General features: G+C 40.8%; 1 protein-coding gene across 1 annotated transcript in view; it reads right to left on the bottom strand.

Moving 5' to 3' along the window:
* Positions 1-1,141, bottom strand: part of LOC106531811 (kinesin-1 heavy chain) — a 28,669-nt gene that overhangs the window by 13,283 nt on the left and 14,245 nt on the right. Inside the window, exons 12-14 of the mRNA XM_014027733.1 lie at positions 858-1,057; positions 155-259; positions 92-104 (exon numbers count right to left, since the gene is read on the bottom strand). Coding sequence (XP_013883187.1) covers positions 92-104; positions 155-259; positions 858-1,057 — 318 coding nt within the window. The remainder of the gene's footprint in view (positions 1-91; positions 105-154; positions 260-857; positions 1,058-1,141) is intronic.

Genomic DNA, 1,141 nt, shown 5'->3' with positions numbered 1-1,141 from the left:
CTGTAAAACAGCAATTATGCTGAGTGAGGCTTGATTTTTAATAATCTTTTCCTGTTAAATAAATAAATCAAATCAGTGATGCTCCTAATACCTCTTAGTGGAGGCTAAGATGATTGGGTCTGTGCTGACAGGAGAACAGAGACAGAAAGTTTCAGGAGAGGAAGAGACAGGAAACAAAGATAGATGTCACCTCCTCCTGGTCCAGCATCTGCTGCTTCAACTTCTCCACCAGCTGAGACTGCTGGTTGATCTCATCATCCTGGACAGAGGTAGTGATGAGAGTAAAAACAGAGACAGGAAGAAATGTCAAATTTCTTTTCACAAGCTAGGAGCTTTACTGAACACAAGCAGGCACCGCCATCTGCTGTCTAAAATATAAACTACGAGGACAGTAAGACATGAAGCACAACACAGCAGAACAAGGGTTCAGTTTATAACAGCCTAAAGTTCTAACACCACAAACAGTTTTAATAAGTCCTCAAACATTAACTTTGAGGACGGATAAAAAAGGCCTGATTTGTGTTTGAGTTTGACACGTGCTTTAAAGTCTCAAGCTTTTGCTTGATGTGTGTTTTTATTTGCCTCTAGTTGTTTAGGATTGATAGAATAAGATCAACATGGAATGTGGACGTTTAGAAATTTTCAGTGGGACTAAAATCATCCTCCAGATCTCTGGGCTGAAAAATAAAAACAAGTCTGTTACTGTTGGTAAAGTTGTGACTTGAATCACACAATTCTTTAACACTTTACAACACTTTATTTATTTTATTTTACCAAATTAACCACATTTCTTGTAATCAGTGACAGTAAATGAATGTTTCATGGCATGGTGGTGCAAAGGTGTAAAGACGAGTCACCTTGTCATCCAGTTCTTTGTAGAGCTTGGCCATCTCTGCCTCATACTTCTCCATCTCTGCGTCTGTGAGTTTGACTCCAGGCATGGTGCTGAGTGGGGTTTTGGGGGATGTTTTATCATTGTTGAGGGTGCTGTCCAGAGCCAGCACTTCAGCTTTGGCTTTTTCTTTGTCGAACTGCTCCGCCACTGGAACACTCTCTCCTGCAGGGGGCAGCAGAGAGACAGTATGAGCTGGACTCTGCAGCTTTTCTGCTCTTGTTGCTGAAAACAAGGTATATATATATA

The sequence above is a fragment of the Austrofundulus limnaeus genome, unplaced genomic scaffold (assembly GCF_001266775.1).
Source record: "Austrofundulus limnaeus strain Quisiro unplaced genomic scaffold, Austrofundulus_limnaeus-1.0 Scaffold679, whole genome shotgun sequence".
Classification (NCBI taxonomy): Eukaryota; Metazoa; Chordata; class Actinopteri; order Cyprinodontiformes; family Rivulidae; genus Austrofundulus; species Austrofundulus limnaeus.
This window is presented reverse-complemented; position numbering and strand designations above follow the sequence as displayed.